General features: G+C 45.7%; 2 protein-coding genes across 8 annotated transcripts; one reads left to right on the forward strand and one right to left on the reverse strand.

The window, feature by feature from the left end:
* The first annotated feature begins 60 nt into the window (after window positions 1-60).
* Window positions 61-27,782, forward strand: NEPRO (nucleolus and neural progenitor protein). 7 transcript variants are annotated; one of them, XR_003924193.2, is made up of 13 exons: window positions 61-171; window positions 411-565; window positions 1,387-1,463; window positions 1,572-1,703; window positions 2,048-2,125; window positions 3,053-3,414; window positions 4,085-4,155; window positions 4,556-4,806; window positions 20,605-20,694; window positions 24,419-24,542; window positions 25,263-25,366; window positions 26,845-26,982; window positions 27,452-27,782. XR_003924193.2 is itself a non-coding variant. In XM_041124760.1 (11 exons), the coding sequence occupies exons 1-10, from the start codon at window positions 81-83 to the stop codon at window positions 24,504-24,506; spliced, it is 1,395 nt and encodes a 464-aa protein (XP_040980694.1). In that variant the 5' UTR covers window positions 61-80; the 3' UTR covers window positions 24,507-24,542; window positions 26,845-27,782. The 7 variants fall into 7 exon arrangements, 4 of the variants coding, with proteins under 4 accessions (XP_040980694.1, XP_029875539.1, XP_029875536.1 ...); XR_005932790.1 differs by having other exon boundaries at window positions 26,845-27,782; XR_003924194.2 differs by lacking the exon at window positions 26,845-26,982.
* On the reverse strand, window positions 6,454-9,237 carry TAF13 (TATA-box binding protein associated factor 13). The gene is made up of 4 exons (XM_030019685.2): window positions 9,112-9,237; window positions 8,816-8,894; window positions 8,221-8,318; window positions 6,454-7,326 (listed from the first exon to the last, which is right to left on the reverse strand). The coding sequence occupies exons 1-4, from the start codon at window positions 9,136-9,138 to the stop codon at window positions 7,156-7,158; spliced, it is 375 nt and encodes a 124-aa protein (XP_029875545.1). The 5' UTR covers window positions 9,139-9,237; the 3' UTR covers window positions 6,454-7,155.

Here is a 27,782-nt window from a genome sequence, read left to right on the forward strand (position 1 = left end):
CCGCCCCCCCCCGCCAACATGGTCCCGCCCGCGTTCGGCCTCCCTCCTGCCCTGCGCAGCGCCGCCCCACACCGCGGAAGATGGCGGCGCCGGAGGCGGCGTGGAACCGGCTGGATGTGCCGTGGCCCGCGAGCAGCGCGACGGTGGCACTGGCGGCCAAACACCCTGCAGGTCCCCGGCGCGGGGGCCGGGCCGGCCTGAGCTGGGCTGGGCTGGGCTGGGCTGGGCTGAGCTGGGGCGCGGGCCCGAGGGGGGCCGGGAGGCGTTTTAAGCCGCTCCCGGGCGCCGTGCGGGGCGCCGGTGTTTGCGGCGGGTCGGTCGGTGGGTCGGTGCTCGCCGGCCGCGGGAGGCGGGACCGTTGGGGGACGCCTGGGGCGGGCGCTGAGGCGGTGGCCGTCTCCCGCCCGCAGTGAGGTGGCTGCCGGCGCTGCGGCGGCGGTGCGACATCGCCGGCAAGCGGCTGTCGGGGACAGGCCTGGCCGCCGAGGGACGCGTCCTGCGGGCCGTGCTCTACGTCTACCACCACAGGCTGCTCCGGCACCGGTCCTACCTGGCCCTGCAGCAGGTGAGGAGCGGCCCCGGCTGGCCGGCAGGTAGCTGGCAGCAGGTCGCCTCGCCCCGGCCCCCAGTCAGCAGACCCCGAAAGGCCTTTGGAGTAGCGCTCGATGCCTGGAGCATCGTGCAAAAAGCCGTTTGGAGCAGGTGCCTTTTCGTCGGCTTTAAGCCTCCTCACAGTTCAGTTCAGTGGGTTTCCTGGCACTGTGCAGCCAGGGCAATTTGTGCTTTCCAGCCGCGGGGAGCCGATACTCGGTCTCTCATACGCACGCTGAGACCTGAAGTAGCTACAATTCCATACCTTTGAATAATAGGTGTGAGTAATACGGAGTTTTCTTTTTCAATTAATTGTAATACTGGGAAGGGGGAAGAATAATCCTAGGCTACGCTATTAAGCACTTTCTGTCTTAAGATGAAAAGTGAACTCCTTACCAGTTTTCTGGTAAAGAGATTGTCAGTATCTTCAAATAACTGTTTTGAAATAGAATAGGAATTGTTCTTACCTTCTTGATTTGTTTATACATTTTCATTCTTGAAGGCCAGTACCAAAGGCAGGGGAAACATATACAGCAGGGGAAACCATGCAGCACCAATTAACAATGGCCTACTCCAGCCCTTCACTTAATTCCATATCCACAATAGTGTGATAAAGGGATCTTTTTCATCATAGTGCAGATATAGGAACGTACTAGAATGTTCCATCATGCAAACCTGCAATTTATGCTGTTAAACTGATAAGCGGAAGGTGTCACTTAATATAGTGACAGTTCTTAGACCAAGGCATTCCCATCTCTCAAAATACTAATCAAAGAAGTTTTCTTTTTTTTCTAGGTAGAACAATGCTTGAAGCGCCTATGGAAAATGAACTTGCTGGGCTGCATTGAAACTCTGGCAGAACTGATTCCCAAGTATGTATCGTGATCCCGTATGTTATACTATCCGTTAACTGAGTCTGCAGAGCTAAAGGGGGGGGAATGCTACATCATAACCATCTCCTCATCCTTGTATCAACACAGGAAAAGTACATCTCAAGCCCATGCAGAGTGCTTAGTTCCCAGCCAGCCTGTGCTGGAAACAGTGGCTCTGAAGGTATTGGGAGGTTGCAAGCTTATACTGCGTCTACTGGACTGTTGCTGTAAAGCTTTTCTGTATCCTTTTTTCACCATGAAAACATTCTTACAGTTGACCAGCAGCACCTCATGAGACCAAAACTAGGTCTGCTGTAGGCCCTGTATTGCTGATGGATTCAACGGTGTAATTCATACGTGCAACTTGAAGTTTCTTTGATAGCCAAACATCTTATTTTCAAGTTATTATGTAGGGACCTCAGGCTGTTGGCTGGCTGCTGTTCCAGCCTTGAGCAACCCAAAGTTTGGATACTCATCTCACAAATTATCCAGGATATTGCCTTGTGAATTGCCTCTGGTTGGTGTGTTCAGCAGGTCTCATTACATGCTGTTTATTTTTTATCCTTAACTGGTGTAATCTTCAGCTTGTCCGTTAAACATCTCTGCTCGGAAGAATTCATACTTTTGAACACTGTGGCTTCAGGGTTGTTGAGCCGGCTATGGTTTGTGTATTCAAAAGTCTGTCTTGTTTGTTGTCTGTCTGTTTGACGTGCCTGTCAGGGAGAAGGGCTTGTAATTAGGCCTTGCTGCTGAGTGAGCTTTATTCAGTTGGGAGGAGGAGGGGGGGTCCTTCCATCCTTTTGGATTTGATTCTAGCATGTGAAGAGTTATCCAAGTGGAGAGAGGCTTCTTACGTGCTGTTATGGAAGGCTTTGTTCTTGGTTCATAGCAAACTTTATGTAGCACTAATAAAATCATGGTGTTAATGCCGGCCTGCTGCAAACACTAACATCTGGCGCTCTCTGCAGTGAGCAGTAAGTCCCGCCTCATGCTGAAAAGGAAGGGCTGGGATAAAGTTGTTCCATGGTAACTGCTGAGCTTTCCAGGGAAGTCAGTGTTGTGGTCTCTCTCAGTGTGAGAAAGTAACAGCTACAGTGTAGCTGAAGGAGTAACAGCATTGTGTAGAACAACTCAGTAAAACGTTCTTTGGCACAAGAAATCTGTCTCCCCAATAAATGTAGAGCAGGCGATTGTATGGCATCCGTGCTAGCACTGTTGTCCTGAGTTGGTACAGGTTGCTTTTAGGGGAAGAACTTATGTCAAATGATTTGGATGTGACCTGAGAACCTGATGAGTCCCAGGTGTGGCACTTGGCAAAGCTCTAGGGAAGCAGAGGGGCTTCTGATGAGGGATTTACTAGTCAAGTCCCTCCTACAATCTGATCTTGAACAGTTACTTAAAGCTCAGACTAATATTAAGGAACGCGTGGTGATGGAGTGTAAAAAGATAAGCTTCTATTGAGGGGGAATAGGGAAAGGGCAGCTTGGAATCTCTTCTATCAGCTTTTCTGCTTGAGCTGAAGGTAGTTCTTCAGTGAGCACAAGGTTTTGCTGGAGGAGACTCCTGACTTTTCTGTCTTCTCTCTTTAGGATTCAGTACAGGTGTGTATTGCAGAGCCTCATGTCTTTGTATGGCATGTTGTTGACATCACTTCATCTGGTATCTGAGACCCAACAGATGCCTTATATCAAGGGGTTTACCTTCCCTTCTGATATCAGTAACTTCCTTGGAGTTAACATTTCTTATGAGGTGAAGAAGCAAAAGGCTAGAATGCTTACAACAAAAAAACCTACCAGCTGGCTGAGGAAGCTCTTCCCAACAATGCCAGAGGCAGTGTCAGAGGTTGGGAAAACAAGAAATTCTGTGACCTGCATGAGTGCTGTGAACAACTGTAGTGTCCCATGCCCCGTGGACATCGGAGAGCCAGTTCTGGTGACCAGAGCCAGCAAAGGTAAAGCCTTGTGCCACAGTGCTACTGGTTTCTGACATCTCAGAGACTGACCGCAACTTCTGTCCAACAGTGTGGTTCTAGTACAAACTTCCCTTTCCTGTCCTTGGAAGAGGAGAATGCTGCACGTACCCTTGCCTTTATATAGTTGTGGATAATGTCAGTATTGTGAGGTTTGCGGGTTTTTTGTTGTTGTTTTTTTAAATGTGATACAGCATGGAGAGAAGCAGGTAATGAATGCAGGTCCTGTGAACAGTTACTTTGTATTTTCCTGCTTCTGCATAGATGGTGACCAAGGACAGTGAGGAAAGCTAAGAGCACTGTCTGCAGTCCATACCGTGCTTGCTGGTTCTGGGCTGTGCCCAAGTCTTCCCCTGCAGTCAGGGGTATGGCCAGTGACTGCAGGCATACGGGTGTTTGTGTGAAGCTTTTACCCATTAAGTTCTCCTTTGCAGCCATCTGTGAATCTCTGCATCCTCTTCATACCTTGCCAGCTGCCATGTGAAATGAGTGTAGTCCCCTTGAGTTTGCCTGGAAATGCTGAGTACAAGTGCGAGCCTGCAGAGATGGCAGATGATCTGAGAGCTCAGCAGGGCAAAGCATTGTGGTGTCTCTGTGCAAAGACTTAAAACTGTCTTTACTTCATAATGGGAACTCTCCTCTCACTTTGTAGGGAAGCACCTGGGGTTTGATGTGAAGAGCTTACTTAGGCCATCCAGACCTCCAACACAAGAGGTTTGTACGGTACTGTTTCACACTTCTTTTTTTTTTTTTTCCTAATACTCAAAACACGGTATCCCTGATTGAAAATGTCCCCTTTCTCTGCCTTATTTTTGCTTGTCTAACAACCTAAGTTAGCATGGAAGCTTTACACTGAAAATTGCTTATAATTTCTGCTTAGGAATTTGAGCTTGTGTTGGTATGTCAAGTGAAATGATCAGCGAGCAAGTCAGTAGTAGACAGGAATACAAATTCTAATTGCCTGCCTCTTCTTTTTGTATTCCACAAAACAAGACTGCTCTTCCACTTTCTCCTTAGGAAATAAGGAATGTTATCACAAAAACATCAGTGCTCTGCTCCTCTTCAGCGGAGAGGATCAGGCCTGTCATGTTTTTGAAAGTGTTTCTGTAATTTTTTGTTTCAGGGTATAAGCATTGCATCAACATCTTTTAAAGCAAAGTCAGCATCACTTTCCTCCCATATAGCAAAATCGCAGCATACTGGATCTCTTGTACAGATGGTTCAAACAGCTACGTCGTTTGGGGAACTGTCAGAGGCACTCAGAAAAGCTATTCTGTGGTGCAAAGGCAACAAATTCAAATCGGAAGCTTATTTTCTGCGTAACAAGTTGTTGAAAAGCAACCGGCTACACCATGTGGAGGCTCAAGGATGCAGGTAATTTTGCATGGGTGTGGGGTTTCTGGATCTGACACTTTACATTTTAATATTATGTATTTTGCTACAGTGTAGAGAAATGCAGTGGTCTAATCTCTTCTTTTCAAACTCAAATGGGATCACTACTTCAGGTTACTGGATGCTCTGACATGAACATTCTATTTAGCTTCAGTCATTTGTGGAAGGATTTAAAAGGCTAACAAATACCCAAATACTTAAGAGGGAGGATGAAAATGCAATTTAAATCATGTGCATGTTTAATGGTAATGATTATGTGATGCAAGGGGTGTCATCTGTCTTTGGAATGCCCTGGCTACTATATTGTACAAGGTGGTGTTGTATCTCCTTGGCATGACAAGGAAAATGGTAGAGAAGGCTAATAACCAAATCTCTACAAACCTCAAATGAAATAACACTTTAGCAGCTGATAAAGTTATCTTTTGTGCACCTTCCTCCCCTTAAGCTTGAAGAAAAAACTGTGCTGTGTCAAAACATCTGTCTGTAAATACCTCCTATACGGGTCACAAAACACATGCTGGCCAAAGCAGTACCTCAGGGCACGGCTCTGTCGAAGGAGGATCAAATCATCCACACGCTTGAAGAGAACTCTGAAGACTGTTCGGCAAAAACCTGAGATTTTTGGGGTCTGCGAGAATAGTGCATCACTCATCCTCCCAGCTTACCAGGATGGGCCTCTGAGTCAGGAAGGATGTTCCAATGCTGATACAGGCTGTGTCAAACTAAGCACACCGGCGACCCCTAAGCAGCTGCTGCTGGAAGGAAGCCCTGGCCCTGTGTGGAAAGAAGTTACTGAGAACATGGATATTGATTCTATTTTTGCAGCAATGGGTGTCTGACCCTGGACTTGCAAGAAGGAAAGGGGTCAAGTAATTAATTTTTTTTTTGTAAGTAAAACCCCCAGAACCCTATAATGGTGTCTTGGTAACTTGCTACTTTCTTAGAATTCAGAGTGTAACTATTTTATTATGTTTTTGTAAAACAGCTTTTTTTTTTTTTTTTTTTTTTAATGGAAGGGTGTTCCAAACAGCTGACTAGTCTTCATCCTTTTACCTAGCCTTTTCCAGGAGCAGTGACTTTTGAGTTATCCTTACTCAGTGTCCTTTCTCTATTGCTCAACCATATTATGCGCTGCTGTCAAATCCACAGTACAAATAGTTACCATCCACGGTGGAAGGCTGCAGCTGATCACTTACTGCTGCTTAGGACAAAAGACCTGCTGCCACTTTTCCAAAGAAGCAGTCTTACACCCTTCCTTCTGTGCTGCTTGTATAGGGGACAGCCTTGACTTGCAGTATTATCACTGTTCAGCAGTTGTTATCCTTGTCCTGAAATAAGGAGTTAACTGAACCTACTGCCTCTGAGCTGCTCCAGAAACAGAGGAAAGCACAGCTGTGGCCTGCAATAGTAAACTCCTGACTGGTGAACATGTTTCTCACTGTCCTGAACTCTTTTTAATGTAAGTGCAATTTCTGCCAGCTTGGCAATGTAAGGCACAGCTACTCCAACATGTATTAATGAAATAATATTAGAACAAGCACTGGGGTTAGTGCTTTCTGCCAGGCTCTTGCTTGTAACTAAGTCCCAAGATCAGGATCACCAGCAAATACAAAGAAAAAATTGTCTCAATGAAGAACAGGAATCTGCTTTATTGTACAGCACCTGCCTAACAGGGGTAAGGAAAGGCTGTAAGTGCAAGTAAATCAGGAATAGGTTAACTTCAATTTCCTAGGCTTAATATTGAGAGAAAACAAAAGAGCTGTGCCCACTGGGACAGAATTAAAAATAACCTTCCTAGCCAATTAAGTAAGTGCTAAACACGCACCTTGTGTGAATTGATCAATGTAATTTTAGTTACGAGGAGTGGGCACAAACTTAAAATGTTTTATTCAAAGAGCATATACAGAGCAAAGAGCAGAACTTCTATAGTAGTTTGGGCTTGAAGACTTTGTCCAGTTAACCAAGATCCATTTTCTAGGTTTCCTGTCACAGGAATACCCAGTGATAACTGAAATAGTTGCAGAGAATCACCCATTGTTAGCCCTCTAGATATCTGATTCAACACAGTCCTACTTCAGACTTCCTGCCATTACAAGAACCCTTAGAGCTCTTTTCTCATTTCATAAAACAGTATAAAAATAACTAAGTATACCACATACAATCAGATAACATTCAGCTGCTTGAATACTTCTCAGAAAAGGCTGGGAGCGAGGGCATACATCCCAGCAGTGACCTCCATCCTGAATAACCCCTCCAAACACCACACATCATGTTCCTTCCTTTTGGGCAGCAGGTGCCCAAGTAATGTCCCAGTGCAGCTTGCACATAAAATCAAGATCCATAGTTTGCTTCATCAAAGGCCTTTCTGGCTCGTTTCAGTTCTTCATTCATAGTTAGGAGGTCTTTAACTCTGGCAAACTTCCGGGGGTCCTTGCGTATTAGAAAGACAATGTCCTCGACCTGTACACGACCCTGCCGCCCAATTGACATGGCCTTGTGTGTCTGTTAGAGAAAAAGAAGAAAGTCAGCAGGGTTCCTTTGCCCCTTAATTTTTTTTAAGCTCTCAATGCCACTTTATTTCCTGTCATTTTATAATCAAAAAGTAAGCAATTGCAGGATCTGGGCACCATCATCCTAGTCACAAGTAAACCATGGACTTACTGTTGCTCTGTTGTCCCCAGCTGCCTGTCGCTTAAACCCAGCACATACCACTATATACACATAACAGTAATGGCATCAAAACTAAAGCCAGATTACACATAGGACACCCAACCTGCAGAGAGCTTGAAGATGAACAGCATCAGTCAGAACTTGAAAGCAGTGTGAAGTACCTGCATCACAGGACAGTTTAGGGCATTTTGATGAGGGAAGGCAAGGCCAACCTTTCAAAAGAAAGGGGATCCACAAACAGTAGGAATAACTTCTTTCAAAAAACAAAACAAACTTTCAAACAGTATCTAAATGTCTGGAAGAGTGATGGCTTCAGGCCCCAGAAGCTTGCATTTCTTTTGTAGCACAGAGCTACGTTCCTATCCACATAAAGATACTGGGAGTACACAAAAAGTCAACAGACTTTCAAAGCTGAGCCTTGTCTTTTGTCAGCGGTACATATAGTGATGCCACAGTGAACCCTAAAGTCAGCCGTGTATTTTCCCACCACCTATACTAATCTAACTGCTTACTCAAGGACTTCAGACACTGTTCTAAATCCACATGGAGCAAGATGCATGAATTTTGCCTTAATGTCAGAAGAGCAAAGTCTAAGTTTAGCATTTTCCTACTAGCATCAGAGTTTTGGGCCTGAGATAATGCAGTATTTGAGTCAGACGTATTAACCTTCAGAAGACTGAAGTCTTAGCAAGGATGTTTTGACCATGCTCTCTAGAGCTGGCTTACCATTTCTGTGATAAACTCTATTACCAGGTCCTCGAGAATGTCCACCGATTCTGTGTAAGGGTTCTGGTCATCCCCAAATCCATACATCATGCATCTTACTGCAGAAAGAAACACTCATTGTGAGGCTGCTTTCATCCATTCAGCACTGTCAGCAGCATGCATCTAGTTAGCTACCAGCCTCCACACTGATGCACCGGGATGGCTGTTGGGCAGGACAATCCTTGAGCAAACGTACAGGAAATAAGCAGGTAGCCAGACTCCAACAAAAGCCTGGTGCTGTATGTAGAGAAGAGCATATCTGATGACAGACTCTTTAAATATGCATTCAGCCTACCAACCGCTGAACACTGACCGTGTGACTTTCGGCACAGTTAGGTTCAGAGGATGCATTAGCAGTACTTTTTGGGAGGTCTACACGACAGCTTTCTGCACTTCCAGCTGGGGTACAGAATGAAAGCCGTTGTTTTGCAAAGGAAAACTGAGTTTTGGAACTCCGTAGCTGCCTCCTCAAGAATTTCAGCTATGTTTGGGGGAAGGTCACCGTCCTTAAAACCCGCCAGCGCTGGGCACGGCTTTCTGGCCCGGCTCGACTCACGCTCTTTGGAGAACAGCCTCTTCCTCTTGCCTTGCCCGCCGTCCAGGCCCCCGCCGGCTTCTTCCGCGTCTTCTTCAAACTAGACGGGCACAGCGGAGGAGAGGCCGCCGTCAGCGCCCGGGGCGGCGGGGGGACCCGACCCCTTCCCTTCCCTCCCCTTCCCGCTACCCCCCGGCCCGGGGCGAGGCCTGGGCCGCCCGCCGCCCCTCCGCCGCACACGAGGGCTGCCCGGCTGCGGTTGGGATGCAGACCGGAGCGTCCCGGCCAGCATTCCCGACCCCCTCGCCGCCACTCACCGGCGCGTCCTCCTCCTCGTCAGCCATGGCCGCCCGACCCCGCCGAGCGCTTCCGGGAGGGGCGGAAGAGCTTCCGCTTCCTCAGTCCCCCCCTCCCGCCGCCCCTCGCGCAGAGGCCGCCATGTTGTGGTCCGGCGGAGGGCTGGGGCGGCCCGGCCTTGTCCCGCTCCTCTCCGCTCGCGGCCGCGCTCCCCGGCGGGTTCTCGGTGCCGGCTCCGCTCTCCGCGGCCCTCCCCGCCTCGCTGGGCTCGCTGTCCCTCCCGGCGCTCCCGCACAGAGCGGCGGCGGGGAGGGCTGAGGCCCTGCCGTCCCGCCTTACCGCTCGCTCTCCTCTGGAGACCCATCGCCGCGGAGCCAGGCCGGGCGTGCCGGAACGCGCGGGTCTCTCTGAGGAAACGGCTGCTCTGCCGGCGAGAAGGTACTGCGGGCTCGGCCGGGGCGGCGGGCGGCTGGCGTCCCGTGTGAGCGCGGCCGCTGGAGCACAACGCCGACTGCAGGCGTTGCTTCCAAGGCCGGCGTCCTTTTCAGCTGGTTTTGACGTGCGGAAACAGACTCCGCAATCAGTGAGATTGTGAAGTAGGTATGTTCATTCAGCGCTGGGCAGCACGGGGTGGGGGGGGGTAGTCCCACCAAAGTCGTGCGCGCCTGCCTCGGCAGCTTGCTTTAAATTTATACAATCAAGTGTTACATATACATAGAGTTTCACAATATGCCTATACATATGCATGACCTGTCCCCGCTTCATATTAAAATGAGTTCCGAGAGGTCATTTCCATCGTCTCCTCTCAACTGCGCTTGCGCAGTGCCTCCTTATGGTGGTCGTCTGGTGGTCGCAGAGGTGAAGATAGACGACTCCTCTTCATCACCGCTAGTAACCTCTTTTCTTGCACAGGCTCAGTGGTTTCTTGGTATTCACCCAAGCCGCAAGACCAGTCTTGGCTGGCTCTTGGGGCCAGCTCCTGCTTCTTATCAGGAACTGTCTCTGCCTCTTGGCTGGTTCTTGGGGCCAGCTCTTCTTATCAAGGACTGTCTCTGCCTCAGCTAATTTCAACAATGTAAGCGCTAAACATCATCTTTCATCCCCCTTTATTATATCTACTGAGATTCTTTTGACTCCCCTTGTCTCAGTCCCTCCTTTTCTAGAAAATAGTAAATTCTTTTACTATATCTAATCCTAGTACTTCTAATACATTGTTTCCCTATCTAGCATCCTCTCAAAGTATTTGTTGGACTCAAGTTTCCATCGTAATTCATTCTTCTTCCATTCACTGTAAGAGTCTCCTGTACTCTTACAGCACCAAAAGCCACATCGAACCACTATGCAAAGGACCACAGACAAGAGAATGATGATTATTATAGTGACAAACAATTGCTTCAACCACGCCAAATTTGGCAACCAGGAGGTTAATTTTTCTAATATGTCTGTCAAGCCCCAAGAAGTGTTATCTTGGGAAGCTTCATGTAGTATTTTAGTCTTTTCCCATATATCTTCAAGATCTGTTTCAATTTGTTGGTTTTGATTGATATAGGTACAGCAAGTTTGGTTTATAACTACACATAAGCCCCTTTCTTTTGCTAAAAGCATATCCAATCCCATTCTATTTTGGAGTACTACTTTACTTAGGGATTGTATTTCCAGTTGCAGCCCTCGAATCGCATCAGTTGTAGCATTTTCTATAATCTCTAATGTAGCAGATACATTCATGATGGCTTTTTCCAATTTGCTTACCCCTAAAGAGGGGATTAACCATCGGACAAAACTATGGTACCCAGTACCTCGAATAATTAGTGGGTTTTCAGTCTGTTTTACACGGAGCCAAGGTGTTCTCAAAAACCCTTGGGGAGTCAAAGCTCCCTCGAATATACTGGTCTGAGGTGTGAGGTACCCCCGAACACAGTGTCCCTTCCAGTTCTGGGGTAAACTCTTTCTGGCCCTGCCATCCCCACAGAGCCACCAGTATCCGGGCCCTATGTTGCATCTTGGACCGAGATGCGACTCCCTTCTGTCTTGTCCTCGCCCTCTCTTTCCTGGCCCCCTTTTTGGTTTCCGGATATAATAGAAACTGATAGTTAAGTTCAGTCCAAGACGTTCTAATTTTCCTTTATCAAAAGTTCCCAGATTTTCCGCAAGGCTACAACTATCCATGTCTCCCCAAATATTATCAGTAATATTTAAGCAACGGCCAGTAATTAAGACCTCTTTAGGGTCAGGTACCTCCAGATCAAAGCTGGGTCCCCGCTGGGTATTTCCCTTTCCGTAAGGGCATGATCCATTCCTGTCTGGCCCGTCCCTAGTAAGAGATGTCCAATTTGTGGTTGGGATTCCTAAAAAGGGGAGTTCCATGTTCCCCCGAGGAAGGGGATTGCATACCCAACAGTCTGATAAATTTAGTACTTTCGAGATACTCTCTGTTACATTTAAATAAGTATTTCGATCCCAAGCCTGCCCCTTGGGCAAGGTCCAACTCAGGAGCATGACAATCAATGTCTCACAAATTTGAGCTTCAAAGGTCCCTTTTCTTGTGAAGTCCATTGTCCTTTGGGTGCTTTCTTCACCCTGGTGTGATGGATCCAGGTGCTCTGTTCCTTGATCCTAATCGCAGTGAAGGAGGTAAGTAATACTTGAAATGGTCCTTCCCACTGCGGCTCCAAAGTTTTTTCTGTAAGAGACTTTATATACACATAATCTCCTAGTTGTATATTATGTACAGGCCCATCCAAACCTCTCCCTCAAGTCCCTACCACATGCTTCCTGATTTTATTAAGAAGTTGCTTACCTAATGCTACCATGTAAGAAGTCATAATTTCATCCCCCGCTTGAACAGACACCCCTCTCTGTATCCCATAGGGTTGTCCATACAGGATTTCAAAGGGGCTCAGTCCTCCTTTCGCCCTTGGTCTTGTTCGTATACGCAGAAGGGCTAAAGGGAGAGACTGAGGCCATGTCAAATTTGCTTCTTGTCCTAATTTCACAATTTGCTGTTTGATGAAGTGGTTCATTTTTTCCACTTGACCACTTGACTGGGGGTGATATGGAGTATGAAGCTGCCAATCTATACCCAAATGGTGGCTAATTCGTTGTACTATTTTTGAGACAAAATGTGGTCCTCTGTCAGAGGATATGGTTGCTGGAACCCCAAAACATGGTATTATCTCTTGTACCAGTATTTTAGTTACCTCCTGAGCTTTAGCCATTCTTGTTGGGAATGCTTCTGGCCAACCTGAAAAGGTATCAGTTAATACCAATAGATATCGATACCCCCCTTTTCTTGGAAGTTCTGTAAAATCAATTTGCCATTGTTGTCCAGGCCCATTGCCTTTTCCAATCTGGCCCATTTCCGGCTTGGGGGTATTCTTAGGATTAGTCTGGAGGCAAAGATCACACTGTTGAGTCACCTGTCTCACCGTGCTGTATAAATTTCTAGCCACAATTTCTCTTATCAAATGATTATACAGAGCCTCTGTTCCCCAATGTCTTTTCCTATGTTCCTCCCGTATCAAATGCCATGATAAGCAAGAGGGAACGATTAGCCTTCCCTGTGGGGTCTGAGCCCACCCCTCTTCATTATATGACCCATCTAAATCTCTAATGAGCTTCTGATCTTCCTTGGTGTATTCTGGCTTACCTTCTGGGGAGATCTGCCTATCAGGAATTAAGGCCCCTTCTATTTTTACCTTTGTTTTGGCCACTTGTCTTGCCTCTCTGTCCGCCAGCTCATTCCCTTTTTCCAAATCTGAGCTCACTTTCTGGTGTGCCTTAATATGCATAATTGCTACTTTCTTAGGGAGCTGGACAGCTTCCAGTAACTTCAGAATTTCTTCTGCATGTTTGATATTTTTCCCTTGGGAACTCAATAGTCCTCTCTCCTTCCAAATTGCTCCATGTGCGTGTACAACTCCAAAGGCATATTTTGAGTCTGTATAAATGTTCACAACTTTGCCCTGGGCCAATTCCAGGGCGCGGGTTAGAGCAATTATTTCTGCCTTCTGTGCGGAGGTGTTCATGGGCAAAGCCCCTGATTCTATTACCTCTTGGCTGGTGGTGACGGCGTATCCCGCATGTCGATTACCATTTAGGATGTAACTGCTTCCGTCTGTGAACCAAGTTTCCCCGTTTTCCATGGGGCTGTCTTTCAGGTCTGGGCGGCTGGCGTTGGTTGCTTCGATGGTTTCCAAACAGTCATGATGTACCGGTTCTCCTGTGTTCCCGCTGAGGAAAGAAGCTGGGTTGACAATGTTAGTGACTACAATCTCCACATCATCCTGCTCTACCAATATAGCTTGATATCTCAGGAATCTGTGGAGAGAGCCAATGTCCACCCTTTGCTTCCAGTACTGCTGATACTGTGTGAGACACCAAAACAGTCATTTTCTGGCCCAGAGTAAACTTTCAGGCTTCCTGTATGTTCAGTATCACAGCTGCAACTGCCCGCAGGCATCCAGGCCAACCTTTTGCAGTCGTGTCTAACTGCTTAGAGAGGTAGGCAACTGCCCGTCGATATGGACCCAGGTTTTGTGCTAATCTTCCCAGTGCAATGCCCTGCTTCTCGTGGGAGTAAAGAAGAAACGGCTTGCTTACATCTGGGAGTCCTAAGGCCGGGGCCGACATCAAAGCCTTTTTCAGTAGCTCAAAGGCTCGTTCGCTCTCCTTGTTCCACTCAAGGTGTTTCTGCTCAGTGGCTGTCAACGCATACAGTGGTTTAACAAGCAATCCATAATTATAGATCCACAATCGGCACCACCCCGTCATTCCCAGAAAAGCCCGTAACTCTTTCACTGTCTGAGGTCTCCGAGTTTGGCGTATTGCCTCTTTACGGGCCTGTCCCAAAGTTCTTTGTCCCGCACTAATTTCATAGCCCAAATAATTCACTTTGCGTTGCATTACCTGTGCTTTTTTCTTGGATACCCAGTGCCCCTGGAGTCCCAGGAAATTCAACAGACTCACCGTCCATGTCATACAATCTTTCTCTGTTTTGGTGGCAATCAGGATATCATCCACATACTGCAACAGCTTCTCCTCCTCAGACGGGGTTTCCCAGGATTCTAAGTCTTTCGCAAGCTTATTGCCGAAAATGGTAGGACTGTTCTTAAATCCTTGTGGCAACACCGTCCAAGTGAGCTGGGTCTTTCGACCACTCTTAGGGTTTTCCCATTCAAATGCAAATAATTTTTGGCTGGCTTCATGGAGAGGGAGGCAAAAGAAAGCATCCTTCAAATCTAAAACAGTAAACCAAGTCAATTCAGGTGTTAATACGGTCAACAGGGTATATGGGTTCGCCACTACTGGGTAAAGATCTTCAGTTGTCTTATTCACCGCTCGTAAGTCTTGGACCACCCAATATGACCCATCGGGCTTCCGAACAGGTAATATAGGGGTATTGAATTCAGACTCACACTCTTTTAATAATCCCAACTGCAAAAATTTTTCTATCACCGGCTGGATTCCTTCTCTATCTTCCTTCTTTAGGGGATATTGTTTAATTCTTACCGGCTTTCGGCCTTCCTTGATCCTAGCTTCAACAGGTGGAGCACTTTTTGCTCTTCCAGGTACATCGGTAGCCCATACCCCCGGGTACACTTGGTTTAAGATGTCCTCGTTAATGCTTCCTTCTAGGGGTAGACTGGTTAAGGTTAGGCTCAATATTTGAATATATTGTTGATCTTTTACCCCCAGAGTAATTTCTCCCTTTTTGAATACAATTTTTGCTCCCAATTGTTCCAACAAGTCTCTTCCCAAAAGTGCCTTTGGGGAGTTGGGCATATATAAAAATTTATGAATGCCCCACTGTTTTCCTAATTTATATTCTAAAGGTTTACAAAAATATGCCTTTTCATTTTGGCCAGTTGCTCCTTTCACCATGACATAATCATCTCCCAGGGTCATCAAAGCTTGATTCACAACCGAGTATGTTGCTCCTGCATCTACCAAAAATTCTACTTGTGTTTTCCCTAGCTTAATTATAACCAGTGGATCTGCTCGGGAAGATTCCCCAGGTTCCCATCAATCTCCCTTCACATGGGCTACCGTTCTTCCTGTTTGAGCCCTCTGATCCTCCTTCTTGTTCCTTGGGCATTCCTTTTTCCAATGACCGAATTTCTTACACAAAGCACATTGATCCTTGCCCAGTCGGGGCAAGTCTTGTCTAGGCCCTCTTCCTCCTTCTTCCTGGATAACAGCCATTAATTTCCTTTGCCCTTTCCTATATCTTTCTTCTCTGTTACTAAATACTCTCCATGCTTCATCCAACAATATTTCTAAATTCCTACCCTCTGTAGGGTGTAATTTCTGAAGTTTACGCCTTATATCCCCTGTAGATTGACCCCAAAACAGGGACACTAATTGTTGTACTCCTGCCTTTGACCCAGGATCCAGCAGTGTGCTGCGGCGCATCACATCCCTCAGTCGATCCAGGAATTCGGATGGAGACTCGGAAGGACTCTGTTTAACTGCATATAAAGCTGACCAATTTGTAGTTTTGGGGATTGCTCTCTCCATTCCTTTTGTAATCCAATCCTGATACCCCTGCAATCTTTCCATATGTGCAGATCTATTAACATCCCACTTTGGGTCTTGGAGAGGGAAATATTCCCTCCTGTAATCTTATAATGATCTTCAGCAAGGTTCCCTGCTGTTTTTAAAATCAGCTGTTTCTCTCTCAGTCATATATTCCAATAATAGCTGTATATTCTTCCAATCAGGGTTATGCTGTTTTACAATAAATTGGAAATGCTTAGTTACACTTATCGGATCACTCCTATAATCTTTTGCAACCTTTTTCCATTCCCCTAGGTCAGCAGTAGAAAAGGGTACTTTGATTAACGTTGTCCCACCATCCGGCCCCACCGCCTCTTGGAGAGGTGCTTGTCTGTTCGGGGGGGTCGGAGTTCTATCTGAGTCTGCATCCTGTTCCTGTGGTCGAGGGGGAGGCTTAAACAAATCAGTTAAATCTTGTTCTGGTGCCTGATGAATTTTATTTGCCTTAGTACATATTTGTCCAATACTACATGCCGAACAACACTGCCTCAGTTTACCTCTAAGCTCCTTGTTGTTTTCTCGCTCAACTGTGAGCAGCATGGGGTCCTGTGGGGGTACCATTCCACAGTCCCTTTGCCACTCCGGATGGTTTCGGAGGGTGAAAAACATGTCTGCATATGAAACCTCATCTCATTTTCCTTCTCTCCTTAAAAACAGCATTAGTTGTAATAGAATATTATAATCTATTGACCCATTAAGTGGCCACTTAGCATCACCTTCTAACTTATACAACGGCCACCATTGATTGCAATATTTGATAAGGTTCTTTTTACTTTCTGTACCTCCGGTCCCAACTATATCTTCCAGTGGGCAATTACACAACCCGGAGGACTCTTCCTTAATACTCCTCCTTTATTGTTTCCCATTTTATAACTTCTCCTAATGATTCTTAAGTTTGATTTTGGCTTCTCCTTTTAGTAAGCTTCCATGCAAATCGTTTCTTACACTTCTTTATAGTCTTCCCCCAGTTTTCCTCCCACACGTCCCAAATTTCTGGAATTAAATTTTCCCTTACACACACCAATCTCACTATTTCAGATTCTTGGTGAGCAATTTCCCAATCATAAAAGTGTGGAATTTGGGGAAAACACTCAAGGCAGTCTGGTTTCCGTCTGCTAGATGTACAGTACCGCCTTCTCCCACAAGATTTACACTTCAACAAAACCCAAGCTGGGTGCCAATTATTATATAGTCCAGTTGCAAGCCCACATACAAAGCAGGGAATCACCCCTATTAATACGTAAAGACATTCACACATTCACAAACATACATACACCTATAAATTTCAACATATCATTTCCACACACCCACACAAAATCTTTAACATAAAATTTCCAAACATTCATATCATACAATCATCGCTCCAGTTGACAGCCTTTCAGCAGCTGCAAAAATGTACCAAGCGCAATTGCGAGGTGGTCCGCTTACCCCCAAAATGGACCAAGCGCAATTGCGAGGGGGTGCGCTTACCCTTCTCCTGCCTCTTATATACCAGTCATAGACAGGTCCGTCCTGGCTCCCGAAACTGGGATACAGCGGTCATCCTGGATTTGCTCGATCTACCCCCAGGATTGCTAGCGGCTGCTCTATCGGTCAGCAAATCCCCCCGTGTTACCATACAGGGTACCCTCCTCCCATACGGGGACTATGCTGCACGCCAGACATCTCTGCGCGATTTACCAGCTGCCCCGGCCCGTACGATTTCCAGGCTCCCTCTGTGACACGTACCGTTTGGTCCGCGGCTTCAGGAGGTCGTTGTCTGCTGCCGCGGTGAGCGGCCAGCAGCGGAGGCTCCTCCGAGGAAAGTGCTCGGGGTGCACCGAGGGGTCTCCGTTCCGCAGTCGGTCCCGCAGCCGAGCAGAGAGTCTCCTGGCTGGCTCGACAAACTGACGTGTGGAAACAGACTCCGCAATCAGTGAGATTGTGAAGTAGGTATGTTCATTCAGCGCTGGGCAGCACGGGGTGGGGGGGGTAGTCCCACCAAAGTCGTGCGTGCCTGCCTCGGCAGCTTGCTTTAAATTTATACAATCAAGTGTTACATATACATAGAGTTTCACAATACGCCTATACATATGCATGACCTGTCCCCGCTTCATATTAAAATGAGTTCCGAGAGGTCATTTCCATCGTCTCCTCTCAACTGCGCTTGCGCAGTGCCTCCTTATGGTGGTCGTCTGGTGGTCGCAGAGGTGAAGATAGACGACTCCTCTTCATCACCGCTAGTAACCTCTTTTCTTGCACAGGCTCAGTGGTTTCTTGGTATTCACCCAAGCCGCAAGACCAGTCTTGGCTGGCTCTTGGGGCCAGCTCCTGCTTCTTATCAGGAACTGTCTCTGCCTCTTGGCTGGTTCTTGGGGCCAGCTCTTCTTATCAAGGACTGTCTCTGCCTCAGCTAATTTCAACAATGTAAGCGCTAAACATCATCTTTCATCCCACTTTATTATATCTACTGAGATTCTTTGACTCCCTTTGTCTCACTTTGATGTCAGTAGGTTTTTAATGGAGTGCGTTTTCCTCGGGGGAAAAAATCGTGAAGTCTAATTCTCCTTTGTAGGTGAAGACCTGGGGTTTTGTTTCAGTTCTCTGCCTACAGTAACCAGTTTGCTGTGCTCTCGTTGCCTGAGAAATGGTTTGATGAATGGAAGGAAACATGGGGTTGGGCTGCTGCCTCTCACCCCAGCAAAAAAAAGTTGTACTTCTTTCAGATTGAAGCTGTGGCACAAAGGAATTACTCCAAGATAGATTTGGTGACCCTTCCTAAATCTGTATATTACACTCATTATTAGGTTGTCAGGTCAGGATAATTTGGTTTGAAAGGGAACTTGGGAGGTGTCTGGTCCATTCTCCTACTTAAAAGAGGGTCAGCCATGAGGTCAGAAAGGTGGTCATTTCCCAGACAGCCAGTCCCTAGCCTGTGTGGTTGCCAGCAGCTCTTACTTCCCTTGAGCAAGTCTTGTACTTGCCCTTGTTGAATTTCATTAGGTTGCTGTCAGTCCTTTCCCTTCAGCTCTCCCAAGTCATTCTGAGTGGCCGCCCTGCCCTTGAGCGTGTCAGCTGTTCCCCCCAGTTCGGTGCCATATGCACGTTTGGCAGGAACGCACCTCTTCCAGATCACTTGTAAAGATATTAAACTGGACACATCCCAGGATAGACCTTTACAGTGTTCCACTTGTAACCACCATGTAGGTAGAGTATGACCCACTAACTCCTACCTTTTGAGCCCAATTATCCAACCAGTTTTTACTGATCTAGTTGTGCACCTATCCAGACTGTAATGTCCTAATTTGGATACAAGAATAATGCAGGAGACAGTGTGAAAAAACTCGCTAAATTTGGGATATATGACATCTGCTATTCTCCCCTCATACAAAAATCCAGTTATTTTATCTTAGAAAGTAGTTGGGTTGGTCAGGCATGATTTACCCTTGGTAAATTAATGCTGTCTCCAAACTCTTTCTTCTCTTTCACATGCTCAGAAATAGGCTCCAATATAACTCACTCCATGATTTTCCCAGGGACAGAGGTAAGGATGGCTGAACCTGCAGTTCCCTGGATTGTTGTTTTGGCATCTGTGAAAATGGGTGCAACCTTTGCTTTCTTCTAGTTGTCAGAGACCTCCACCTTGCAAGAACGTTGGCCAGCGCTCTCAGCACCCTCAGCTGTAGCCTGTCAGGTCTCATGGACTTGTAGGGGTCTGGCTCTTTTGAGTAATTCCTAGCTTCATCCTCATCCACTGCTGGCAGCTCTCCTCTTGGAACACTTTTACATATTTCAAAGGCCTGTGAGACCTTTTTGGTAAAGCCAAGCAGAGGTATTAGGATGTATGACCCACTCCACTCAGCAATAGACCTATGTTTGCTGTGTTCAGCTTTTTACTATCAGTGTAATTGCAGAAGTTGTGGTTGCCCTTGATGTCCTTGACAAGTCTCAGCTGCAGCTGAGTTCTGGCTTTCCTTACACTATCCCTACACACCTGGGGAAAGTTTCTAAATTCCTCCTTTGCAGCCTGTCCCTGTTTCCACCTCCTATATGCTGCCTTTTTATGTTGGGGCTCCATCATGGGTTCCCAGTTCAGCCAAAGTGATCTCCCAGTATGCCTGCTTGTCTTCCCAAGTATGAGGATGGCCTGTTGTTGTGCTTGGAGGATGCCCTCGTTAAAGACCTGCCAGCTTTCCTGAGCTCCTTTACCCATCAGAGCCACCTTCCATGGGATCCCATGTAGTTGTTCCCTGAGTAAGCTGAAGTGCAGGATCTGCTACTCTTTCATCATTCCCCTCCTATTTCACTGCCACTATGGCCAAGTTGATTACCATGTCCCCAGTGAGCTCTTCCTTTGTTAGTGAGCAGCAGATGCAGCTGTGTGTCACCCATGGCTGGCCCATCCAATACCTGTATCATGAAGCTGTTCCTAACACGCCACGGAAGTCTTGACTGCTAGCGTCTCGTGTTGTCCTTCCAGCAGATGTCAGGGAGGTTTAAGTCGCCCATGAGAACCAGTCTGATACAGAGACTTCCTGGAGTTGCTTAAAGAGGGGAGAAATGTTCATCCACTTTCTTACCCTGGCTGGGTGGTCTGTAACAGACTCCCACCGTGCTGTCACCCTTACTGGCCTCTGCTCTTGTCCTTGTACCTTGTAAAGAAGGTACATTTATCCTTGCAACAGATAATTATGGAACAGCTAATGTGCGAGCAACTTCCTCTTTGCCTTTGGTTGGCAGTTGGTTTGTGACTTGAAGCTGAGTTCCTGTGCACTTGTACTATGTTGAGTATGAATTTGTGTATTCTGCATTGCTGACTTTCATTTTAGGAAAAATAGCACTGGGGTGTCATACAGAAGTCTGTGGGCTTCTCCTCCTCCCTCCCCCCCGGTAATGAGAAATTGAAAGATTGCAGGTTGCTTTGTGACAGGGTTTTATGGAAAAGGGATCTCAAGTGAACTCTGGAATTTCCCTTTCAGATCACCTGTGACTCGGGAAAGAACACATAAACTTTTGCTGATGCCCAGCTCTGGTCAGGAGAAGCTGAAGATGAAACTTAACAATATAAGGTAAGATCCTGGTGCAGTTACAGCACAGAGTTCCTTGCCCTGTCAGAAAAAGGCTTCGTGGAAGTAAATGTCCTTGTAATCTGTATGGATTCTAAATACTTAGGACTTTACTAGCTCTTAGACCATTAAAAAAAAAAAAAAAGTTAAAGTAAACTTGTTTTTTCTTCGTTTCCTGATGGCACTGGTACATGCTCTTACAACATGCTAAGGTTTTAAATATGGGCTAAGTATAGGTAGAAAGGGAGAAGAGGACAGGTTGTTTCATTGCTTGCATGCAGAACCAATTTGGCCTAGCTGAGGCAAAAGATTGGGCTTTACTCTTGTCTGCTTTTAGCACGAATTTGGGTAAGTTCTTCCTTCCTGCTTTATATGCATCCGTATAAACATGCGTCCATGCTTGGTAGGTGGTTTGAATTTGAGCACTGTGAATGAAGAGTATTTGCTTTCTAACATGGTGCCCTGGTTTTGGCTGGGATAGAGTTAATTTTCTTCCTAGTAGCTGGTACAGTGCTGTGTTTTGGATTTAGTGTGAGAATAATGTTGATAACACACTAATGTTTTAGTTGTTGCTAAGTAGCGCTTATCCTAAATTAAGGATTTTTCAGTTTCCCATGCTCTGCCAGCAAGCAGGTGTACAAGAAGCTGGGAGGGAGCGTGGCCAGGACAGGTGACCCGAACTAGCCAAAGAGATATTCCATACCACAGGACGCCATGCTCAGTATATAAACTGGGGAGAGTTGGCCAGGAGGGCAGATCGCTGCTCAGGCATCGGTCAGCAGGTGGTGAGCAATTGCATTGTGCATCACTTGTGTTTTCTTGGGTTATATTTATCTCTCTTTTTTGTTACATTCCCTTTCATTACAATTATTATTATAATATTTTACCATTATTGTTATTACTATATTTTATTTTACTTTAGTTATTAAACCTTTCTTATCTCAACCCATGAGTTTTACTACTTTTTTTTTTTTTTATTCTCCTCCCCATCCTGCTGGGAGGAGGGAGGAGTGAGCGAGCAGCTGCATGGTGCTTAGCTGCTGGCTGGGGTTAAACCATGACACATGCTAAATTATTTTAGATCAATAAACTTGAGATTATGGTTTTAATAATAAATAACATACAGGAAGGGGAAGGGACTTAAGTTTTTTTTTTCAGTGAAGTAACTGATGGCTCTGAGAGCTGGAGGGCAAACAGCTGGTGAGTGAAACTATTGGCAGTTGTGAAGAGATGGAATTAGATGCTCTTGCTGTTCTTGACAGTGAGGGTGGAAATCCAAAAAGAAAATATGTTCTTCATGAGCTCTGGTGTTAAGGAAACAGGAATGGATGTGTAGCCTTTTCAGTTAAGTTTCACCTTTTTCCAGCTCTCACAGATTGACGCACAATTGACTGACTATGGCCAAACAACTTGGAAACTGAAGGTAATCCCCACAAGCATGGCAGTTTCCCATGGCCGCAACTTTGAAACTGAGTTTAATTCAGAGGGTGGAGTACACTCTTTCATCAAAAGCACGACTTAGGTCAATGTGACTGTGTTGTGGTAACTTCTGTGTATGCTGCCCGGTTCTGGCTGTAACTGAGCGTTCAGTCTGCGAGCCTGCATTGGTATCTAGAAGTCTCTCACTGTGGCAGTCCCTCACTGTCAGGGGGCCAAGCATGGCTCAGAATGACTTCCCCTAAGCCGAAGAACAAGTACAATGTGACTTGTAGATCCTTTTTTCTGTTCTATATAATAACACTTGACTTCTGCCAACATCTAAATAAACAATTTTTTTTTTTTTTTTTTTTTTTGTGAGATATGTTCCTTGCTGTTAGCCTAAACTAGGTCAAAAATGTCAGAGGAGGGGCACCCAGTCATAGAATCATAGAATGCTTTGGGCTGGAAGGGACCTTAAAGATCATCTAGTTCCAACCCCCCTGCCATGGGCAGGGACACCTTCCACTAGGAAGCTACAGGCTGCTCAAAGCCCCATCCAGCCTGGCCTTGGAACACTTCCAGGGATGGGGCATCCACAGCTTCTCTCGGCAACTTGTTCCAGTGCCTCACTACTCTCGCAGTGAAGAATTTCTTCCTTGTATCTAATCTAAATCTACCCTCTTTCAGTTTAAAGCCATTACCCCTTGTCCTATCACTACCTGCCCTTGTAAAAAGTCCCTCTTCAGCTTTCTTGTAGGCCCCCTTTAGGTGCTGGAAAGCTGCTATAAGGTGTCCCCGGAGCCTTCTCTTCTCCAGGCTGAACAACCCCAACTCTCTCAGCCTGTCTTCACAGGAGAGGTGCTCCACCCCCCTGATGATCTTTGTGGCCCTTCTCTGGACTCGCTCCAACAGGTCCATGTCCCTGGGGACATGTTATGCTGGGGGCCCCACAGCTGAACACAGTTCTCCAGGTGGGGTCTCACGAGAGCAGAGTAGAGGGGGAGAATCACCTCCCTCAACCTGCCGATCATGCTTCTTTTGATGCAGCCCAGGATACGGTTGGTTTTCTGGGCTGCAAACACACTGGTGGGTCATGTTGAGCTTCTTGTCAGCCAACACCCCCAAGTCCTTCTCTGCAGGGCTGCTCTCAAACCATTCTCTGCCCAGCCTGTATTTGTGCTTGGGATTGCCCTGACCCATGGAAATGGAACACAGATCAGTTGCTTAAATAAGTAAAAGTAATGCGTTTTTCAGCTAGGTTATAAAAGAAGGGCCTATGCCCCATGCTGTTTAACTTGTATTTTGCTTAAGTTCCCACCTGCAGCTGCAAGGAGATCTGTGTTTCTTTGTAATTTAACATCTAAGGCTTGGACAAGGTTTATCCTCATCAACTTGGAGGCCTGTTAAGTGTTTCTTAATGTCTTAAACAAACTTTAACCTTGAAATGCTTTATACTGTAAAAATATGTTTCTTGTTATTTTTATTGCATTACTTTTAAGTTGCTTATTGTAAGCTTAATATTTTTGGTCAATTTCTTGGAAGTACTCCTTTAGAATACTAGGTTTAGAACAAATGTCTCTTAAGTATGCCTTAGGAGTCATATTGGGGAGCCACTAAGGAGGGAATAAAAGAAATATTTTTCTGTTAGAAAGGTCTTTAAAAATTGTCCAAAACTATTCCTTTATCCCAAATGTTGTAAATACTTTGGCCACCTGAACCCTGGCTGCTGTGGGCCAAAGCTGTCAGCAGTACCTTCTGACAGCGTGCAAACCGTAGTCATGCTCGGCTTGCTTACAGATCTACCTGCCAACTCTTTCCCAAGTTTTGTTGGTATTGTTCCTGATTTTATTTTTCCCATCATCAAGTTCTAGAATTTCTGAAATGTCTCTTGTAACTGGGGGCTGAGTACTAGATTTCCCACACCTTCTGTTTTTTTGGAAGAAAAAGAATCTAAATATTACCACAATGTTTTTTATTGTCTTTGACCACAAAGGCAGCTGTGGTTCTGAAGTCCTACTCAGTCTACATGGGCCTTGGTCCAACTGCATTTGTTTTGCCCTCTGAAATAATACTTCTGAATTGTACAATAGCTTACATCCTTCATAAATCGTTGTGAGTGGTTTAGCTAGTTTTGCTGATGCTTGAGAAATACAAGTTTCTTGTGCCTTCGTCAGGTTTTGCCTTAAGAAAAAATTTTGTTATATTTTTCCTTATGAAGAAAAATCTGTTATGTCTCCAGTAGGAGGCTCACTCTTCTAGTGTAGTAAATGCCTTGCAAAGTGAAGTTTGAACAAAGGTTTTTCTCTAGGAAACTGAAGAGGAAGAAGGAAAAGGTGCAGCTGAGGTGCAGACACTGGAGAAACAAAAACACACTGGAGAGTAGAAGCCAGAGATGAAGCACAGAAGGATCCCAAGGAATGAATTCAAAAGAAGTGAGTACAGCGCCTTTCGGTGTCTGAGTCTAAACAGCCTTCCCTGGCAGGGCTCGGGGCTGGTGCCATCCCAAGACACCACATTCTGCGCTTGCACCAGGGGCGAGGGCAACAGCCCAGCAGTGCTGTACTCATCACACAAGAACCAGTGGAGAGTAACTTACTGGGGAGCAGCATTAGCAAGAATAGTGCTAAGATTTATTCCCCCCCTGCCCCTTACTACTTATTGGCATAGTATGTTTTCCATTGTTCTCAATGTTTTTCAAAGAAAATGCTGGTTTAAGTAGCTATATCTGTGCAAGTGGTAGATTTATGGTCTTGTATAAACTTTGTAAACGTGCCACAAGGTGTGCAAATACCGTTGTAGATTATTAGAATACAAAAATGTGAACTACCTTCCCTGAAAAAAATCTGCTGTGTATTTACCTAAACAGTTGATAGCTGCTCAGTCATTACCTTATTGAGCAGAACAGTTTTCAGTGCTTCTATAAGAGGTGCTTGTAAGTAGACTAGTTATAGTTGAAGTACTTGGAGATCAAGTATTTAACAAGTGCTTGGACAGTGTTAAATTAGGGTTAAAATAAATCTGTGCATACAGGCTTAATGCTGTGGCTAGTTCTTAGGAGCAGATTAAATTGCAGTTGCCAAACCCAGTATTAAAATCACTTGTGTAGGTAAGGAAGGGCTGCTTACTTTACTTTTTATTGGTGGTGTTTTTAGATACAAACTGGCTGTGAATGCATCAGATGAGAAGAAAAGGAGGTTAAAGGACTGGCTATAGCATATTGTGGAGAGGGTGGCTTCTTATATAGAGGGCCGTAGAGGTAAGTCACGCCTCTGTGACGGGTGCTGCACCCACTCTGAAGTAACAGTACTTTGGTTCAGGCATCACTTACAAGTAGGCCTGAGTGAAGTCAGCCCTGTTGTACAAACCTTGAGAAACCGTGCTAGGCTGTATCTTCTCAGGAACTTAAGGAATTTAGGTCATGTCTTACCAGGAGCTAACAATACCAGCCTGAGCTGGGACTGGACAGTACAGCTGCTGGGCTTGCACAGTTGCATGTAGACCAAAGGAGAGTTTGGCGAGAAGTCAATCACTTTACACTATAAATATCTGCAGCCACCACAGCCCGTTGAGCTCCCTTGCACAGCAGCGGACTGCATGGTGGTGATCTCCCCTTGACACCTCTCAAGGTTAGTCCTTGAGGTCTTTACCTGATTCCTTACCCGACATCTGGTAGCTACAGTGAGGTAAAGGACATTCTGTATTATATCTAAAGCATATTGTATACAAACTAGCTTAATTATTAGAAGTGTAGTAAGTAGTAGAGTGTTTGACCACTGTCTGATCATCATTTAATCCTCATTTAATCAGTTTAATAAAACCTTTTGGTTGATCCCACAATAATGACTTCTCTTAATAATTCACCTGTGACGCCTCTCAATTTATTAACTTACCATCTTTATTTTGGGATGTAATGCAAGACCAGTTTGCCTTTTCTTAGTTCTATTCCTTTCCTCTCATCTTGTGTCCTGTTTGTAGCACAGGACAAAACCACAACTTATTCCTCCCTCCTCTGCCTCTTCTGTAAATGGGTTCTGGTTTTACTCTGTTTCCAAAACACTTAAGCAGGAGGGTGATGTTAAGAAGCTGTATGTCTCCCTGGGTTTGTCCCTGTTTGCACAGAAACAGCTACAGTTCCTCCATAAAATACAGTATCATGTTATAGCTGGGATAAGCAGGTATTAAAAGTAATCTCAGGCGTGAGTAGGATTAGCCAGTGATACAGACTGGAAACATTAGCAGCTGCTAAAATTTCTGTTTCCTCTCTTGCCAGGAACATTGATAGTTGAGGTAGCAGTATCCTGCTTCTCATGGGCAGCCACCCCACTTAATGCAGAATGAATTGTCTGTATTCAACACTTGGCGTGTTCTCTTTGGCATCCAAAATTTGTTTCGTACCTACCAGTGCTCCTACTGCAGTGCATCCTAGTTCTGAGGAGAGTCTGAAAAGGATGCCGAGCCCAAGGAGCAAGACTAGACAAGAAAAAGAGTGAAAGAAGGCAACACCAAAACAACCTTCGAAGTGACAGTCAACCAGAGCTCTTTCTGCCTTAGTCCACATTGCCTCTCTGTGTAAATGCCTCAGAGAGCTAAAATCCAAAATGTCTGTGAGCTCCCCTCCCTGCTTTTTAAAATAACCCAAGAAACCTGTTTAGGGTACTTCATTAATATTAATAGAATTATTGATGTAGCATCTGGTCAGGGTCCCTACTAAAATTCTATTATTCTACACTACAGTGACTCTAGGGGACTGTTGCAAGAATACAGTCAAAATACTGGCTGCGTAGTGCCAGGGTTATGGTGACAGACTAGACCAGATGCCGTAGAGGAAGAAAAAGGAGAAAGTACTGCTGGAAGACGAGAGAGATGCACAAGGTAAATTCCTTGTCCATAGAAGCCTGTACTCAACATCACTTCTGTACATGACAGGTGCAGAAGAGGCAAAGCTTTACAAGGTAATGCTGGCTGCTTGCAGTGTGGTGTATACCCTGCAAACAATTTAAGACATCAAAAGCATTTAAAACTGAAATGGTCTCCACTACTTCAGTATGCTGCCAGTCCTTCCTTTGATCAATGAGTGGGGAGAAGGAAAGGGAGAGCTTTTGTGTCCCCGGCCTGGGGAAGTGCAGTTCCTCACTCCACAACATAGCGTGTTCCTCAGGAACTTGGCAAGAAAGTCTGCTCCTGTGTCAGATGCCCGTTTAACCAAAGCATGTTCCCATGAAGGCACTGAAACATAAGGTTTAAAGTTTAAGTGAAGGAGAGGACTTGATTTTATTTACTACTTTACCTGTCACAGGGGCACTGGTTCTTGCATGTAACAAAACTGTGTTCCCTCCTGCAGATGGCTGAGGAAAATCCAAGAGTAATTCCAGTGTTGGAAGCATTTGTGAATGAAGATCTTTTGACCAATAAAGCAGAAAACCCAGGTGTGTCCAGAGGTAAAACTGGTTCTTCAGGGTAAGACTGTACCTGCTGTTTCTAGTACAGCTGTAAAAAACTATGATCTAGCTCCACGTGGCTTCCACTAAGGACACCTCGTGGCAACTATACACACCCCCAAGGATCATGGGGTCCAATTCACAGTCTGCTGCTATTTCAGAGCACTTTTTATATAAATGGATTTACCAGACATATTTAATGTATTTACGTGGTTAATAAAAGACTTCCCAGCA

Source organism: Aquila chrysaetos, chromosome 7 (assembly GCF_900496995.4).
Source record: "Aquila chrysaetos chrysaetos chromosome 7, bAquChr1.4, whole genome shotgun sequence".
Lineage (NCBI taxonomy): Eukaryota > Metazoa > Chordata > Aves > Accipitriformes > Accipitridae > Aquila > Aquila chrysaetos.